This window comes from Labeo rohita, chromosome 16 (genome assembly GCF_022985175.1).
Source record: "Labeo rohita strain BAU-BD-2019 chromosome 16, IGBB_LRoh.1.0, whole genome shotgun sequence".
In the NCBI taxonomy this organism is placed as follows: Eukaryota; Metazoa; Chordata; class Actinopteri; order Cypriniformes; family Cyprinidae; genus Labeo; species Labeo rohita.
The window spans coordinates 27,697,711-27,715,375 of record NC_066884.1 but is presented as its reverse complement, the minus strand read 5'-3'; the positions used below and the strand labels follow the sequence as shown (position 1 = coordinate 27,715,375).

The window sequence follows — 17,665 nt, the reverse complement described above, 5'->3', positions numbered from 1 at the left end:
TCAAAAGTAAATTATGAAAAAGAAAATGGCATTTTTGATGTTGAATGTGTGAAAATCCCTTTACTCAGTGAGAACATGTAGAGTTACACACCTACACTGGACCACTTCACACACACACACACGCACACACACTACCCATGATTCTACTATTAAAGGCATTAATAAATGACATAAGGTAAAAGCAAACATTAAGCAAGTATGAAAAATAGAATTAGAATGAAAGAGGTTGCATGGCATATTTCAATTAATTAAAAACAAATGAATCTTTTTTGAATGTTTTAACGCCCAAGTATCTTATCAAGTCAAACTTAATATTTTGTGCAACAAATTCTAAAAGGCACATATGCTTTCTTATAAAAACACTGATAGTTATGTTGCGTGTTAACGCCATCTTAAATTTTCATCAGGTCATCAGGTTCATCAGGGAATGCCATTTATAAAGAAATTATAAATCAAAATCCTCATTTCAAAATCAAAGCATATCAGATCTACACTACTTTCTGTATTCCTACAAAATCCTGCATATCATCACACCTCATCCTTCGAGATGACCATCTCTGACTCAGATGGTACAAGAAGACCTGGACCCCGCTAATATGGTGGATTAAGTCGTGCAAAACTACAAACAACACAGCTAAACTCCAAAATGGTCAATCCAATCTGAGATACACAAAGCAATGGATATATAATCACGTTGTCCTAAACTAAAGTTTGATGAGTGAAACAGTACAGCAATATGGATGCAAGTGTTTCGCAACTTGTGCTCTGACGAAGTTGCACTAACCAAAATGAAAACCATTACTTAGACACGAGGATGCATCCAATGTGATGTAAACAAACATTTGTCACACACCCATACAAAGTCAAAAATAAAAATACATACTTTCTAGGCCAGACACAAAACATAAACGCCTACCTCGCATCATCTTCACAGCATGTGTGAACTGCTGTCTTTCTGTGTGGAAGATATACGTCAAAATCACTCAATACGGTTGACAGGTCTGTCTCAGAGTTAACCAAACTTCTGAAAGGTGATGCTGTCGCGGGGTGGGAGATGACAGTGAGATTAGGTGGTTTTCTGTCGGTAGGTTATAGGGAGAGAGAGCATTTGTGTGTGTTTCTATTCGCGAGTGACAAAGAGGTAGAGGGCCTGTCCCTTTCAAACTCAAGATAGGTACACCTCTCTCTGTCGCACACGCGTGGTGTATGTGCTAAAGAACTTTATGTGCTATTTCTCGGTCCGTCAATAGGTGGACCCTACTTTCTCTTTCTCTTTCCATTTCAGCAGTGAGCAGCTCACCTCTCCCTCTTGAAAAATCCAGCATATGCTGGTTAGATATGTGTTGAAGCATGGCTGCTGGTTTGAGCTGGTCATGTGCTGGTTTAACCAGCATATGCTGGATTTTTCAACAGGGCTGTGCATGCCTTCAGTGCATCCTTTAACCTGAAATCCTAAGGTCCTCACTCTATCCTGCTCACTTTCAAACTCAAAACTCCCAAATAGCATCCTGTATAATTTCTGTTCATTGGTTTTGCTCTCAGGAAAAAAAAAAAAGTACAAAAGCTGTCACTGGCACAGGAAATGTATACTTTTATACCACGTTTACCGCTAAAGGCTGTATATTAGTAACTTGAAGGTATTGCTCATATAGGTCATTCTATAATTGTGGGTGCACCTCATGTCCATGAAGTATATTTTTAATATATTTTCATCAATATAAAGCCCTGAAGCTTAATTTTCTAATACACAATTATATTTTTCCCTAATCACACTACTATATGTTGACAAAATCGTATCTTTTGTTCAGAAATTATGTTCCTATCACATACAACCCTGGTATTCAGCTGTCCAGTTTTGTAAGGTTGCTCATTCTACTCTGCATTTAAGCATGAAAATGACCCAAATATAAATTAATTTCATAGTTTTGCCTTCAGTTAGATTATGTTATCAAGACACTTGGGTGTGCGCTTCAAAAATAATAAGTGTTTAATATGATATAACTTGTTTTATTTGAGTCCAAAAAAAACATTGTCAGCTAAGTTACCCACCAGAAAACTCCCCATTAAAAACTAATAGTTTGTCACATTCTTGCATAATTTGCACGGTATGATGATATTTCCTCTAGAAGCACATGGATGAAACACTAGAAGTTATGTTCTCTCTCTTTCCCCTAATATTGGTTAAAATATTAACTGACTGTCAACAGTGTTACCCAAGCATTACTGCTGCAAATTTTAACAAGACAATTTAAATAAAACTTATGTTTTGTGTATGAAATTATATTTCTAAACATACCATATGCTCAGTAGTTCTAGGCTTCTCTGTTGAGTATAGGCCCAACACACTAAAAATGTCAACTAAGTTACCTGTCAACTGTGTTACCCAGTAAAGGTAACATGGTGGACAGTAGCAAACATAGATGGTATTTTAAGCACATATTCCTACAGATCACCTTCATTCATATAGCACTTTATACAATATAGACTGTTTCAAAGCAGCTATGTATGGTCATGTTTGGATTTTTGGGAAAAAGAAAAAACGTTTTTCTTCACATTATCAAATTCTAAATGTCCCCCTACTATAGAATGACCCATATTAGTCTCTAAATGGTACACATTAGTGTCTTTTGAAGGATACCACCCCAGTCAAGTGATTCAATGAGACTTGAACTGTGAAGCATTGACTTATTGACTATTATTTTTAATGAGGAACTGTTTAGAAAGGATGTGATGCTGGTCTGATAGGTGGTAGAGGGTATTGGTGTAAACAACCTGGTTAAGATCATCATGTGATATCGCTGCCACAGCGTACGGCACAGTGTTGTTATTGCTTGTCATTATGAATCATTATCCAACCACGCTGTGCGTGTTTTCTAATCCACCTACAGTCACATTTGAATAAAGCCAGAACACTAATATAACATGAAACCTACTCATTTTTTTCCTTTTAGGGTTTCCTAACACTTTTATAAAGTGAATTTGACTGATGAAAAATTTATATAAGGATCTAAAAAGACATTGATACGGAAGTTTAGTGGACATTGCCGTGATAGTCAATTTTAAATGCAAAAATTTTAATTTTAAGAAGAGGAAGGAAAGAAAGCGCTTAAGACACTTACACAATGCACACTTGTAATCAAACACAAAGGCGGGAAGAGTTTTAAACAGCATCTTTTTACCAAAATACTCTCAGATCTTATCTTCGTTCAGATGCACACACCCATAGCTGTGCGCACCTGTGCGTGCGTGTCTACGGTAGCTTTGCTCACATTTAAACACACAGCTTTTGTGGCTAAAGTAAAAATATATGTGGATACAGGTGCATTGTGTGTATGTGTGCGTTCTTTACAGGTGTAATAATGCACCGCTTTGCTACACTGATACAGGCCCCCCTCCTTATAACCACAATAGAGGGGTTCTCTGATATGCAAAAAACAACATGCATGGGGGTAAAACAAGCCAGCTCCCAAAGCACGCAAACACACAGGCACACACTAGGAAACTGCTATTGTGTTTTACTATATACTTGCACAGCTACACAGTGAATAGTGTTTAACTGATGAATGGTTGTACTTACTTAAATGGGATTTCTTGTGCACTGGATTTCCTAAAGAGGGACACAAAACAATAGTTAGACAACTAATATGTTAAATATAACTATATATGTTCTAATTATGTTATATAAGAAATCCAACACAATCATAATGTAGCATCAAAAGTAACTAGATACAAACTCAAATGTCTTGAAATGCTATTTTTGGTATATTGAAAAATTTAAATCACACCACAATGACAAAATCATCTGTTAAATTCAATTTATTTAAAAATAAAAAATAAAAATTTAATCACCAAAAATGTACTATTGAGCTGTCTTACTTGTTGCATTTGTTAAGCTTTCAACCCTATTAATCAATAAACCATATCAAACAAATATCTTTTTCTTAGACAAGTTTATCAGTAACTACTAGGGATGTAACAGTATTATTAATGTTGTGGTATCGCGATAGCAAACCTGTCTAGATATCATTGTGGTCACATGACAATATGAAACGATAGCTCTTTCGGGCAAAAACTGTAGTTTTTAAAATATATTTAAACTTCTTATTCTAACATAAAAAGTCTTTAAAGTTGTGTTTCAGGCCAGTATGCTTTGGTATCATCAAACACATTAAAACCAAGAGCACAATATGTTTTAATACCTTCATCAAGTCTGTATTCGCTGTGCATTTGAAAGCAAATTACACACTTCGTTCTGGTGATCAGCTTGTGATCTGTTTTTTTCTGCGCCTCAGAACGACTCATTCAGTGCATGTGCTGTGGATTTAGTGCACGTTTGGCAACGCAACACCATCAGTTGAAGTGCAGATTACAGCATTTCACTAGATTTGAGACGTGTTTTTGTAAGCATGTTTTTACTTAAGTTTTCCGTTAAAATAAAAGTGCAGTATGAATTGCTGACAGCTAGCAGTTTAAATAGGTAACTGAAGTCCAAATTCAAAATATCTCCACCTGCTGTGGTGTAAAGCAAAATAATATACCTACGAAATATTAATTTTAATTTATTTTACAGTGCAATTGCTTTACAATATATGGCTATTACTGTCATAGAAATAACAATAATATAAAAGTGTTGTTTTTATTATTATTATTATATTCAAATTTGTTTGGCTTCCTAAAACACCAGTGTGAAACACCAGTTTAGACTGAGACAGTATATTACAAATAAAAAGAGGGTTAAAGTTCAGGCACAAGTCAATTAACTGACTACTTAAATTTTCTTAGTTAAGAACAAGGGTTGGAGCTCTTAATTTTGAACTCTCAAAGTGCATTAGATAGAATAATTTAACTTTAAAATGTACAAAATATTCTTTTTTTTCCAAGACTTAATTTGTCTTTTCCTTTCAAATATTGCAATAAATATCATAAACATGGACTTCATATCAAGATATTATTGTATTGTGAGATTTTGATATCATTACACCCCTAATAACTACAAACCAAACTGACTAGCTTAATTTACAGTAAATGAGCAACCGGTTACCTGTTTTGAATTTCTTATTTTATTTTTTAATTTTGGTATTTATTTGGAGTACATTGTTAAAAATAACATCACACATATCAGGTTTTTAAACCACATTTAGGCATTTAGCCATTGTTTCAAACTTGTATGAGTTTCTGTCTTCCATGGAACATAATATATATATATATATATATATATATATATATATATTTTTTTTTTTTTTTTTTTTTTTTTTTTTTTTTTTTTTTGGTTAGTGACCAAACTCCCATATGGAAAAAATTACTATGGAAGTGGGTTTATTTAATCTACCAGCAACCCACATTCTACAAAACATCTTATTTTGTGTTCATATTAACATTTTTAAGCATATCGTTTAAACACTTGTTGAAGAAAACTCAACATTTTTAAAGAGAACCATGGCTTAGTTAGAACCCCATTCATGGAAAGGTTCAGGTTATTCACACACCTACACATACTAAACAACTAACACTTTAAAATGTATGCGTGTGTATACGCTAACACATGTACACAAACACACTTGCATGCTTTTATTGGCATGAAAGCACATTATCATTCACATGAAAAGCCCCCCTTAACCCCCATCCCAGCCCACACACGAGCACAAACAGCAATCTCCGTTGTCTGACGTTTGACCACACTTTGAGAAAGTTCAGATTTGATGCTGTGTTGGCCGTTTCCGACGGGTATTTTTAGCAGTGTGTCTGTCTGAAGACACAGGGCAGGTATGATAAGCATCACTGGGAAGAACACTTCACCTCTCTCTCTCTTACTTTCTCTGTCTGTCTCTCGCTACGGCTGTCTCTCTCACTCTTTCTCTCCCTCTTTGAAGGGCTTTGTGGCTTTTTGAAAAAGTCACTTTTGCTTATGTAGCGGAACACACACAAATAGGTGCGTGGCGACTTGCAGACGCACTCGGAAACAAAGACTCTCAAAGCAGGTATTTCACAACTCCGTCTCACGGTTTGCCTAATAGCAAAAAAATGACCAGTGATGCTTTCGGTATGAGTTTTCAGTCAATGGGATGCTCAATTCTGTGGATATTTTCAAATTCTACATATCAATTGATGCATTTTTAAGCGTGTTAGGTGTAAAAGACCAGCGATGTTCCTCGTTTGATCGCAGATTAAAGGATTCTCTGTGGTACCTAAATGATCAGGGTGATTTAAGGCACTATCGTAACAGATCTAAATGCAGCTGAATAGCACAGCCAAGCCCTGATTACACTACTTATCACTCCATTCTGGCCAACTAGCACAATTACCTGATCATCCAGCTATTACAGGACAGAGAAAGAAAGAGAGAGATTTAGTGCCTGAGTTAAAATGTACAAATATGAACACATATTAGCAAATGAAGTCATTAAAACAACAAAGCAACAGTCTAGGCTCTAAAAAAAAAAAAAACAGATAGAGCAAACTGACATGTGGGCCTCTGTTATCAGCGCCTGACATAAACCTATCATCCGTCTTGCTTGCACTAAACAACACTTGTCAGGTGACAGCTACAATATCTACAATAAGTAATCTGCTCTTTTAGGGCTACAAAAAGAAACCATACTGAATTTAACTGAGATGTTTGTCCACTTATCAACAGTATTTTTTTCCTATTCCAACATGATTTTGTAATTGCATTCTGTCTCTTTGCAGTTAAAGCTTTTCATGTGATTTCACCTGGAACTACTTGTGAAAGCAATAATCCCAGACAATAAGACTCATAATATGGAGGAATAGGGGAGAACTGTGCATGAACAGACAGCAAATGCAAAACTACAGCATTTTAAACCCCCCCAAAAATAAAATAAAATAAAGTTAAATAACATAAATTAAAACTGTAACAGTTTTGGAATCATTGCCTAAACTAAACTTAATTTGAAAATAAAAATGTAAAAAAAAAAAAATTATTATGTTAAGTAAATAATGCATTAAACCAACATAACACTGCTTTTAAAATCTGCACTTATACACAAGATTTAATACACAGATATACTTTAACATCAGAATTTTTATCCCGGCCACTGCTATGATGATCACTGTGTCAACCACTGTGTTTGTAATAATGAAAGGATTTGTGAGCGTGCAGTACTTAGTCGATGAACTCACGCTGAAGAAAAACATCCGCTTTGATAGGTGTGGAGGGGATTCTGACTAACTTAAACATCTGATTGGCCACTGTACTCATGCTCGTGACATGAGTGTCTATTATTGGCTGCAGTGCTCAATGCAAATGTTTGAAAGCAGCACCTACTGTTACATTTTTTTTTAGTTTCAGTACTGACTTACAGTAGCAAAACCAGCCAATACGGTCTGGCTGCAGACATGCACTTGCATTTTTAGACTTGCACTCTCAAAGCAGCACTCTCAGACAACTGCACTTCCGCAAGTGAGGTTACTTGCAGTCTTTTTTATTTTATTTTATTTATTTATTATTTTTTTAATTGAATCTCTCAACATTTTACAACAGTAGCCAGGTGGTGAAGACAAGAAAAAGAAACTAAATTACAATGTCACTCGCAATTGCCACTTGCACTCTCTGCTACCTGCGACGTCACTTGCAATCCACACAAATCGTGCGCGTTGCCAATGGAGACAAGAAGCTTTGATGGTTAAACAATTAATTTGTTAAAACTAATTTAAAGGGGTCATCGGATGCCCATTTTCCACAAGTTAATATGATTCTTTAGGGTCTTTCATATCTGCTTTAGGGTCTTTCATATCTGCTGGTATAGTTTGTCAACAAGAAGTTGGTCTTTGTCATCTTAGTCCATTCTGCCACATTAAGCATTTGCTGGGCGAGTATAAAAGGGAACGTTTGTCTTCCATATGCTTGCCTTGAAGTACATTAAATTAATAACTATATAACAAATTTGATCTTTTAATGGCACTTAATGTATATTAATACATTAAGCCATATCAAGTGTTAATGGTTTTCTATGGGAAGAAAAACGCTTAATGTGAGATTTTGTGCATTGCGTTCATATTCTGCTGTTCTGTGGCCACGGATTTGCGGGTCTTGTCTTCATCTCCTACAGATGACTTGCAGGACCCTGTATGTTATGCTATTAAATTAGTTTTAATCGTTTAACCACCACAGCATCTTGTCTCCATTGGCAACATGCACGATTTTTGGATTGCAAGTGCTGTCGTAGGTAGCTGAAAGTGCAAGTGGCGATTGCAAGCGACATTGTAATTTAGTTTATTTTTTCTTGTCTTCACCACCTGGATACTGTCGTAAAATGTTGAGAGATTAATTTAAACAAATAATAAAAAAGTAAAATAAAAATAAAACAGACTGCAAGTGACTTCACTTGCGGAAGTGCATTTGTCTAAGTCTGTGCAAGTCTGAAAATGCAAGTGCATGTCTGCAGCCAGACCCTTCTCACACTGGCCCTGGCAAAAGATTCCCATCAAACTTTAGAATGACCAAAGGGATTCCATTTGCAACACACGCACCTCTGAAGACTGGCTGGACACAAAGAAGTACGGTAAATGGTCAATCACTCTTAGTGACAAAATGAATGTGTCCATGCATTTGCATAGAGGTTTTCATCTACTTTCACATGAAGCACAAGTTGTGGGAATCTCCTCAACCACCTGGATGATGCAATGCACCCATAATGTCCTAGAAAAAGTAGAGTGTCCCCATTACTACTATTACCCACACAGACCACAGGGCCCCTGTTGACTTCTCTAACGCCTCTACACGCTTATAAATGCAGGTTCTTTATTGGCATTGGTGGTTAAATGAAAAACCTTAAACATCCTTGAAATCTTTCCATTACGCAAAAAGGTTCTTCATAGTGGAAACAGTTATTTTTCAATTAAAAATTGGTTCTTTTAGTAACTGTTAATTGAAAGGTTCTTTGGGGAAGCGCAAATGGTTCTTCTATGGCATCACTGTGAAAACACCCTTTTGGAGGCTTCATTTTTAAGAGTATATGGCAAGAATCAGTATACGACGAAACAAATTTAGGCACTAGGAAGGACCTTGATTATTGCTGTATGCCATCACAGCTGATCATTATTCATTTTGTTTACTGTGTGTGCATCTTACATAGTTGAAGCCCCTATGAAGAATTATTTTTTCTCAAATTCCGTTTTTCCCGTTTTAATTTTTCTAGACTCTGTTTTAACAGTTAAATTAAAAAATATAATCAGAAAGCATGTCTAATTAATTGAAACCATGAAACGTACACAATTTATGTAATTTTTTTCTACAAACACTTTCTATGTTTACATTTTTTTTTTGTGGTAAATAAATTCTAGTGAATATTTTTTTCCGTTAAATATTCCTTAAAAAAATTATATTTTATTATTTATTTTATTTTATTAGTAGTGGTAGTACTATCACTACATTAAGTAATATATTTCTGTCACAGTTTCTTCCAGTTCAACCAAGCTTTCATTTTGATGGGTTGCTGTGAAGGCCTTTAAGTTTCTGTTTGTATTTGATAAGATGATAGTTTTTCTCACAATAAACTGTAAAATGCTCATGAAGTGACTTTCAAGCAGTTCTAGAGATGATGTTTATGTGTTTATGCTAGGGCAGGGCAATATGGCATAAATTACAGTATAATTTTTTTCAAAACGATTGACGATTAAAAAATTTACGATTTTTTAACTAGTCAACTTGAAAATGTAACTACAACATGATAGTTACTTTTTCTTTGTTAACCCTCTAGGTACAGAAAATTCTATTCCAAGTGCGCCACACATGAAGTTGTCAACATGATGTAAATGTTAAACAAATCACTTGTTAAATATCTTTGCAGAAAAGATGCATGAACTACAACAACATCTTGTACAAACACGTCTTATACATATTATATGTTCAGAAATAATACAGGGGAAATTAAAAAAAAAAAAAAACCTCAAAAGTCAAGGTAATTCAAATTCAAAATGACTGATGGTATATCACCAGTAGACTATTATTAAATATAAATGTTTTGTGAAAACAATGAACATCAGCTTTCAGCCTGTCATCACGATGCAAACATGAAATATCAGACATACAATAGTAGATCTTTATAGCTTTTTTATTAGATTGCACTGCTTTTCCATTGTTTTTTCTATGTATGGACACGTTTGACTGTAGCACTCGTGTCTCTTGCAGCATCTTTTAGAATGAACAGCATTCTAAAAACGTGGCGAAGTTCACTCCCATCTTCCTTCATGTTTTCCTATTCCACTGCCCACGTCACATCTTTGTCAACACGAAAGCACATTCTGTGTGAATGGCGCCTAGCGATGTGAGCGCATCAGACATGAGCAGTTAATTACGTGCACCTACATATGGTTGGATCATTCTTTTCTCTTTATTGTTATCATTGGCATATTGTCAAAAGTGTCCAATTCTAACACTTTGTAACATGTCTATTCAAAACCGTGATTCCTTGATTTCTAAAAATAAAATTGTGGCAAAACATTACATTTAAATTAATCAATAAAATCGCCCAGCCTTAGTTCATGTACTCATATATTGATGTGGCAGAGGCTGAAAACACAGTGAGCATCACCCATGCTTCAGTATGTGTATAGTAAATGAAACTGCACGTCTGCACCATTCATTCACATAGAGACATGCAGAACATGCACGATTCACATTTAAATAGTATTTTTGGAGCTTAATATTCACGGACACACATTTGAATTAAGTGTACTGATCTAGTTTTGATTTATTTATCTAAAATTCAGCACATTCCGTGACATTCCGTGTTATGCGGTATATTCCATTTTTATGACTGTATTCTGTGATTCCATATTGCGGAAATCATTGGGCCCTAACTTAGGCCCCAATCACACCGAACGCGTTTTTTAGGTCTGAAAACGCGAGGCACACCGCACTGCCTTTTTGGTGACTTTTAAAAAAAGAGCAGTGCATTGCGTTTTTTTTATGTTGCTAGGCAACCATCAAATCAGCAGTCCTGTCAGTCTAATCAAAGGATTATAGCGCAAACATTCTAAAACCTTTGGGTTTTGCTGTTAAGTAAACTGTCATATTAGCAAAAACCTTAAAAAATACAGCTCCGGGTAACCCGCAATAGACACCAAATGTTTCTGCTCCATCACTGCAATCTCCGGACTTTTTAAGCAACGGTAAACTTTCGTCACCACAACAAACGGCCCGCCTTTCCATTCATTCGACTGGACAATGGAAAAAAACGTGATAACATTGGGTGTTTTTCTGCTCAGAGTTGCTTTTTTTAAACTTCAGGCGCTCAGAGCGCTCCAGCAAAAACGCGAGGCGCAGCAATCAGTTAAAACGCGAGGCGCCTGTAGTGCATAAAAAGCGTGCATAACGCTCACTGCCAATAGAAAACAATTCAAAAAGGCGCCTCTCACTGCAAAAACGCATTCTGTCTGATCAGGGCCTTAGCTGTCATAAGAAGCACAGCTATGCTTAAAATATGAGCTCGTCCTGACTGAGAAAGACTTGAAAATATTTCAGAAGAAGAAGTACAGAGCTTAGAGCAGGTGCTCACTGGTAAATTATGGGAATTTCAATAGGGGGCAGGGTTTTAGCACTGTTTTAGCAGTTTTAGAAATTTTTACAATGGGGCAGACTACAAACAGCCAACTGCTTGTGCAATGATATAAGAGGTCACCAATCCATGTACTACCAGGCTTAACCCTGCTTAGCTTCAATGGGTAACCCTTCAAGAGCTGCAGGGTGTTAAGCTGCTGGAAACATGATCTGTGAGGTGGCAGTTGTCCTCCATTTTTCCATAACAAGAAGTCTCTGAGGACCCCTGTCGCTATACAAGAGAAATCAACAAGTCAACAACGGAAAACTGACCCATCCTGAAAAACTAACTTCTAAAAAGTGTGAATGAAAATGAATGTACATGACTAACTGTAACGATACAACACAGAGCATCAAAGTTATTTCAGTTTTCAGTTGACAAGCATTGACATTATCATGAGTCTCAAGATTTGCCTCATCTATGTAGAGTCACAAACCGCTGTAAGGTAACACATGCCATATTGTCGTTGAGTGTTTCATTACTTTGTGGTTTCCTTTTGTCTCGCACATATCTCTTCCTCTGTTCAGTCTTTAAAGTTCTTTCTCACTCCCACCTGTATAAAATCTCCCCTATGTTTAGTCAAATGTCACTGCCTCTGTTTTCGTAATCAACGTATTGACATATTAGCATGGGAGGAAAAAATGAAAGAGTGTTGCAATGTGTGTGAATCTCTATGAGAGGTTTGTGTGTGTGAAAGCGGGTTTTCCGTGTAGTGGGGTAGTGGAGGTCAGCTTTTGGATCTCAAATTAGCCAATCGGCTTCTGGAAATAGATCAGGAATCCGAAGACACTCACTAAACACTAATCTTTCCTTTAATCCAGATTATGTCCATTCGTACTACACAAAAGTATTTACAGTATTTCTGGCAAGGTGATGAGAGGGTAAGTTACAGAGAATAGAGAGAGAAAACACTAAATGAGAAATGAGTCTTAAGGTGGTAATCATCAGAATGAGATTCTTGCATTCGGTAACGGAAAATTGTGGATGTGACATAAAAAACTAAAAGGACTCCAGGTGGTGAAACCCCAAGTAATGTTTACACACGCCCTAATTCTGCTCATGAAATTGGAGTTTCTTAAAACATTAAGAAAATGTCAGGAGACCAGTGGTGTGTTTATTTTCTGACTGTGTATAGATACAACTGAGGGACTCATATGCAACTATTACAGAAAGTTCAAACACTCACTGATGCTCCAGAAGGAAAAACAATGCATTAAGAGCTGGGGTGGGTGAAAACTTTTGAACAGAATGAAAATGTGTAAATTTTCCTTATTTTGCCTAAATATCTTTTTTTTTTTTTCATTTAGTACTGCCCTTCAGAAGCTACAGAAGATACTGTACAGAAGATGTTTCCCAGAAGACAAAATAAATTACATTTACCCTGATCTTCTAATTCAAAACGTTTTCACCCCCTGCATTGTTTTTAAATTCTGGAGCATCAGTGAGCGTTTGAACCTTCTGTAATAGTTGCATATGAGTCAGTTGTCCCCAGTGTGAAAAGATCTCAAAATCATACAGTCATTTTTGGAAAGGGTTCAACTACACAAAAATGCTGAAAAATCAAAGAATTTGTGGGACCTGAAGGGTTTTTCTGAAGAACAGCAGGCAGTTTAGCTGTATTAATGTAAATCCAAAGACTTGTCCCATGTATTTCCATTGTAAGGGTATCACATGGGTTTTCTTCTCCAAAGAAAGAGTTGAAACTATTGTCTTAATTCACAAACACAGTTTATAGATCTTAACTTGTACTGACCCAGAACATTCCTTTAAAGAACCCAGGAAATCTTAACCTATTCTCTGAAGAAGCTGCAATAAATGTCCAAAGATCAATTTAACCAATTTAGAAACAAAAAATGCAAAATAAAAAAACATTCTTGATAAGAAACTAAAAAGAATCTTTGATTTTAAAAGTGTAAAGGCCTGTGACTGAAAATATAAAGATGATGACAAGCAGTAGTGTGTGCACAGGTAAACACAGGGATGAGATGTTGACTCAGAATGGGAAAGTTAGGCTTATGTGATGTACATGAGAGATATGAGATGCAAGTACACAGGTGTGAGTGGGAGCTCATCAAAGAACAGAAGCAGACAGAACGGTACAGAAAGTAAATGTGGAGGAGTTCAAAACAGAGGGAAAGTATGTTTAGATGATACAGTGAGAAGAGCAGAAAAGGAGTGTCAGATAAGGGAAGTGTGAGAACGGGGATAAATATGTTTAGAAGAGGGCTGCAAGAAGAGAGTGACACTGATAAGACAAGAACAGAGGCATGAGCGAGAGGGCAGAAGGGTATGACAGGGTTTATATATTCTTGAGATATAGATATGTGTTTCTGTTTGTTACAATGTATAACATATCTTATATTTAGTGTTTGTGTAAGCATTGACTGAGAAGTCATCATCAATGTTAAACCAAAGAGAATGTTTTTTTTTTTTTTTTTTTTTTTTTTTTTTAAATATTACAAATGCTGTTATATGAAACACAACACTGAGCAAGAAATCTTGAATAATACAATATATTAAAGTGCAGCAACTTTTCATACCATTTAGACTGAATAACGACATTAAAAACTAAGAACTGATTATTTGGTATTATTTAAAATAATTATTTAATCAAACAACCCACTTCCCACGTAACGTTTTATCTGAACACGTATTGCATGAAAGTGGTCAATGGTTAACACACTACATGTCTGGGTTACCTTCCAGTTTACACAGAAAAAGGTCACTGAACAAATTGATCTCAGCCAAAGAATGTCGTAAGAGTGAAATAGTCAGAAGTTCAACTTCAGATAACCTAATACATCGGTTTCCAATTAAAGCAATACTCTTTCAGTTGACTAAGGCCCTAAAGAGACCTACTGGGTTGCAAGATCCTAATAAGACACCCTTGAGGGAATTTCATTTCAGTAACTAAAGTATAGTCTTATCTCTGTGCTACTTGGTCAATGGGTATCACTTTCCTTTACTCTTTTTCTCTTTTATTTCCCTGACTTTTTGTTTCCTCCTTCTCTTTGAGAAACAAGTGAATCTACGATCCTCGCACAGAGTTAATGTCCATATATATATATATATATATATATATACACACACACACACACACACTACCAGTCAAAAGTTTTTGAACAGTAAGAAATCTCTTCTCTTCTGCTCACCAACCTGCATTTATTTGATCCAAAGTACAGCAAAAACAGTAAAATTTTGAAATATTTTCACTATTTAAAATAACCATTTTCTATTTGAATAGATTTTAATATGTAATTTATTCCTGTGGTCAAACCTAAATTTTCACCATCATTACTCATGTTCAGTGTCACATGATCCTTCAGAAATCATTCTAATTCATTCTAATATGCTGATTTGCTGTTTAACAAAAACACCTATTATTATTATTATTATTATCATCATCATCATCAATATTTAAAACTATTGAGGACATTGCTTTCAGGATTCTTTGATGAATAGAAAGATCCAAAGATCAGCATTTATCTGAAATAAAAAGCGTTTGCAACATTATACACTATACCATTCAAAAGCTTGCGGGGTAAATATTTTTTTTGTTTTGTTTTGTTTTGTTTTTTGATTTTTACTTTTATTTAGCAAGGATGCTTTAAACTCATCAGAAAGTGATTATAAAGACATGTATAGTGTTACAAAAGATTTCTATTTCAGATAACTGTTGTTTTTCTGAACTTTCTATTCATCAAAGTAATCTGAAAAGCTGTTTTCAACATAACAATAATAATAATAAATGATTTCTGAAAGATCATGTGACTGGAGTAATCATGCTAAAAATCCAGCTTTGAAATCACAAGAATAAATTACATTTTAAAATATATTCAAATACAAAAAAAGATATTTAAAAAATAGTAAAAATACTTCACAATATTACTGTTTTTGCTGTTTGGATCAAATAAATGCAGGCTTGGTGAGCAGACGAGACTTAAAAAACAATTAGGGCTGCACAATGAATCAAATTTCTAATCGTGATTACAATTACAGATGCCATTATTATGTAATCTTTTAAAGGCACAATTACAAAAAAAAAAAAAAACAAATCCACTTACTTTATTCTGCTTTCTTAAGATGTGTGTGTGAGAGAGAAAGAGTGTGTGTATTTTTCCTACAGGTTATCTTAAGGGTTTTTTTTTCTCATTGTTTTAATTTTTACATTTTTACATTTTTTATATTTAAAGAAGAAACTACATATAAAAAACATGGTATGCAGTTGCATCAAACAATGATACAAAGCTATTCAAAACATCATTAAATATAAATTGTGATAATCGTAATTAATAATCGCAATTGCAATTTCAAGGGAATAATCCACAATTATGATTTCTGTCCTAATCGTGCAGTCCTATTAAAAATGTTCAAAAACTTTTCACTGGTAGTTTCATTTGGAACCTTCAGAACTGGTAACCATTTAAAAAACAACAAAGTAAAGAACACCACTAATATAAAGAACATTTTTGCACTATAAACAAAACTTTGGAAGGATTCCATGACTGTTAATGGTTCTTAATTGAATCAATAACGGCACTAAAAAAAACTTGTACAAAAAATGTACATAGAATTTAGAATAGAATAAAATAGATTTTTTAGTTACACCAAAGAGCTCAACTCCCAAAAGTGACAACAGCACCGTAAAATATACTTTTACACTCAACACTGCTGCTGCTGATGACTGAAAGTGACACTGCACGTTCTACAAGAATAGATAAGACAGCACAACACACTCTTTTGAATGCACGCTGGATCAGAAGGAGAGGAGAAGTGACAGAAGTCAAAGAGTTGTGGTTTGGCTGGCTCGCGTGGCACAGGCTTGGCACAAGCGCTGTGGGTAAGTGTAGGACTGCTGGCGCACAGACAGGCACTTCAGTCACATAAGGGGAGTATTTTTAGAGTGCCACTGGTCTCAAATCTCTGAATGCGTGTGAGTTTGTTCCACGTTTCACAAATGTGTGAAACTCTCTCACTCTTTCTCTCTCTCTCTCTCACACACACGCACACGTACTGAGATGATTTCCTACTAATGCGGCATTGAGGTATGCAATGGGTTAACGAAGGACACGCTTACCTCTTTTACTCTGAGTGTTGTCATGGTTCGGGTCCGGCGATGCGGGCTCATCATTTTCCATTACTTTCCTGTCAAAACTCTCTCCGCCGACACACCTCTTTACCGTTGTGATAAGTGTTTTTAATTATACGAAACAAAAACAGACTAAACGTATTAAACTTAAATCAAACGTAAAACAAAGAAAACTGAAGGAAAAATGACAACTGATGACACTTTAACGACCGGGACGCCGCAAACGTTTTAACAAGCACATCGCCATGTTCAATTATTCCCTAAAAGTTGGCTCGTCCGGTCAATAAACAAGCAAGGTTTATGTCAACACGTTCCTCCACTCCGCTGTCGTTTGAATGAAACTAACATGCGTAATTGACATTTCAAAGAGAAAGAAAAATCGTTGAGCTGTGCCGGAGAAGGTTGGAGAAAGAGAAAAACGGACGGGCACTTGTTGGATAAATCGACCGAGTGGCCACTGGCGCGCGCAATGACTCGCGCTGTCCCGAGCCAGTACGGTGTTATGTCATCAATCATTATGTAATAGGCGCGGGAAGCGCGAGGATAATGCTTTCAACGGGATACTGAAGAGCAGTTTATGAGGCTTTCTTTCCAGTCCATTTTAATTTTAAGTGCATTATTTATATGTATAATAACATGAAACTGCAATACAAGACACCTTTTTTTTGCTAAAATTCTGTTCTCATATCATTTTATATACAGTAGCTACAAAAAAAAGTGGATTAATTATTAATTAAACTTTTTAATGTAACTCTACAATTTTTCTGTGTGTAATGTTTCTTCTTTTTCTTTTAGGAACATTGGAGCTTCATTGGTTTAAGGCACAAGGCCAATAATCCTTCAGTGCCTGTTATGTAATGTGAATTCAGCACTGAACTGCCACCGGATGACATGAGGCGACTATGTTAGTGTGTCCACACACCATAACGTGTTCAACTGGTAATCAGCGAATAAATATTGATGATATTTGTGCACACTCTAATCCTCATCCACTTTCCCTAAAACTATTTATGAA

The 17,665-nt window shown here is 35.5% G+C and overlaps 1 protein-coding gene across 3 annotated transcripts in view; it reads right to left on the bottom strand.

Moving 5' to 3' along the window:
• The window catches only part of rorc (RAR-related orphan receptor C), a 39,133-nt gene extending 22,010 nt beyond the window's left edge, over positions 1-17,123 (bottom strand). For 2 of the 3 annotated variants that reach the window (XM_051131693.1, XM_051131694.1), the window contains exons 1-2: positions 16,639-17,123; positions 3,578-3,607 (exon numbers count right to left, since the gene is read on the bottom strand). In XM_051131693.1, the coding sequence (XP_050987650.1) occupies positions 3,578-3,607; positions 16,639-16,699 (91 nt within the window). In that variant the 5' untranslated portion in view covers positions 16,700-17,123. Of the gene's footprint in view, positions 1-916; positions 1,124-3,577; positions 3,608-16,638 lie in introns of those variants that run through there. The other variant, XM_051131695.1, reaches the window with a different exon arrangement.
• Positions 17,124-17,665: the final 542 nt, after the last annotated feature.